The sequence below is a fragment of the Histoplasma capsulatum genome, genomic scaffold (genome assembly GCF_000149585.1).
Source record: "Histoplasma capsulatum NAm1 scaffold_42 genomic scaffold, whole genome shotgun sequence".
Taxonomy (NCBI): domain Eukaryota; kingdom Fungi; phylum Ascomycota; class Eurotiomycetes; order Onygenales; family Ajellomycetaceae; genus Histoplasma; species Histoplasma mississippiense.
In genome coordinates, this window is record NW_001813944.1 from 8,079 (window position 1) to 9,807 (window position 1,729).

Consider the following 1,729-nt stretch of genomic DNA (forward strand, 5'->3'; position numbering starts at 1 on the left):
CACTGTCACATTTTCCTCATCAGAGAAAAAAATAATCCCTCTGCCCTTTTCAAATCTCTCAGATCTGCGCCTTCCGCTCTGTTCTGTCTTCTCAGCAAGCCATGTGAGTCTGGAGGATTACAACTACGTGCGTCGTGCTTGAATTCTTCATTTCCTCACTCACCTTGTGCTGTTCCTTTGTTCCTAGACATCTCAAACTGCGCTCCCTCGCTCTGTTACTGCTGTGATTCATTTGCATTGCATTGCCTTCACCCTCCTCCTTCACCCTCCTTCTTCCGTTCGAACTGCCATTCGGCGCATGCGCATCATGCCATCGACCAATGGCAAAAATCCCTCACGACGGCGGAGTTTGAGATTGCCTTCATCCGACACCCCCACCTGTGGCGTAGCGAGATTACGAGGAATGCGGCTGTACGCTGGGATATGACATGGGAGGTGTGCGCCTGCAACTGCGGGCGCATGCTCGTCGTACTGTTGACCAATGGCGAGGTTCTGGATATGTATATTCATATTCTTAAACCGTAATAAACCATACTCTGCATATCGACTGGAAATTCGTGTCTCAACAGAACCCTGTAGCTATCTAGAAAGCCGTCTGGCTTGTAACAGGGGGCATTTGCCGCAATGCCGAATGCGAACTATGACATGCGAAGACCTTCAGCAACCTCCTCCCCGAACACCAAGCGCGGCAACAATACGTCTCCGCAAGATGAAATCATGGAGATCCATAGCCGGGTGCTTGAAATGATTGAAATATTTAAATGAATGTCCGCGATACTATGGGAAACGTTGTTCTGCGAGAGAGGATCGGGATGCAGCAAGTAGCATTTGAGTGCCGATAAGCATTATTTCCATATCCAGTGGCTTTACGGCTGACTGCTCCAGCAGGGTACGTTGAAATTGACCAGGAACTGCGAATCAAAACGAACGACTGCCCCTGTGATGCTCATAGGATACTATTGCAGTGGCATTTTCTCAGAATCAAAAAGCTTCTGGAAACCAACAATGCCTTTTGGGCTGCGGCCACCTCTAGATATTTAGTGTTCAAACTTATTAGCTGCGTTGTAACAAATTGCAACATTTCCACTCCTATAGAATATATACATATGCATTGGGCTTCTATAAATGATACTTATTTGCCAGAACAGAGCAATCATTAATCCTATTCAGTTTCAATCAGAGCTATTATATCGTCATACGCCTTAATGATAGGATCATATAGTCTCTGTGGGACTTGCGGCGTTCCAACAATAAGTCCTTCCTTCCCATAAGGAAACAGTACACCTCGTATGGTCCTGCAAAGATGCTTGACGCGCTCGAAATCCGGCGGAAACTCCTGCAAAAGATACTCAAATCCGCCAGCTTCCATGTTACCTCTTTTATAAGTTGCAATTTTCTTATAAGTTCCAGTATACCATTCTCTCAGCATGCTGTCTTTGGGCGGGTCCTGTCCGTGTCCCTGTAGCTCATTTAATTTTTCCCAACCATGACGGGCACATTGCCAGATAAGCACATAGAAGAACGACTCGAGATCATGCCGATAGGTATGATCGATATTAAGCAGCACCTCAATCGCCATGAATTCCATCGTGCCAGTCTGGTGCCGCGCGCCACTTCTCCCGCTCCCAACCTCTTTGGCAAGATCCAAATCGATTAGCATGCCCGAGTGACCTTCCGCCTTGCCTGGATCGGTTATTATTATATTGTTCTCCGAAATATCCCGATGAAG

The 1,729-nt window shown here is 46.8% G+C and overlaps 1 protein-coding gene across 1 annotated transcript; it reads right to left on the reverse strand.

The window, feature by feature from the left end:
* Positions 1-956: 956 nt before the first annotated feature.
* HCAG_09164 (predicted protein) lies at positions 957-1,630 on the reverse strand (the record flags this gene model as incomplete). The annotated part of the gene is made up of 2 exons (XM_001535851.1): positions 957-1,029; positions 1,200-1,630. Coding segments are annotated over 2 exons (504 nt in total), but the record flags the coding sequence as incomplete, so codon positions are not given.
* Between the last annotated feature and the right edge of the window lie 99 nt (positions 1,631-1,729).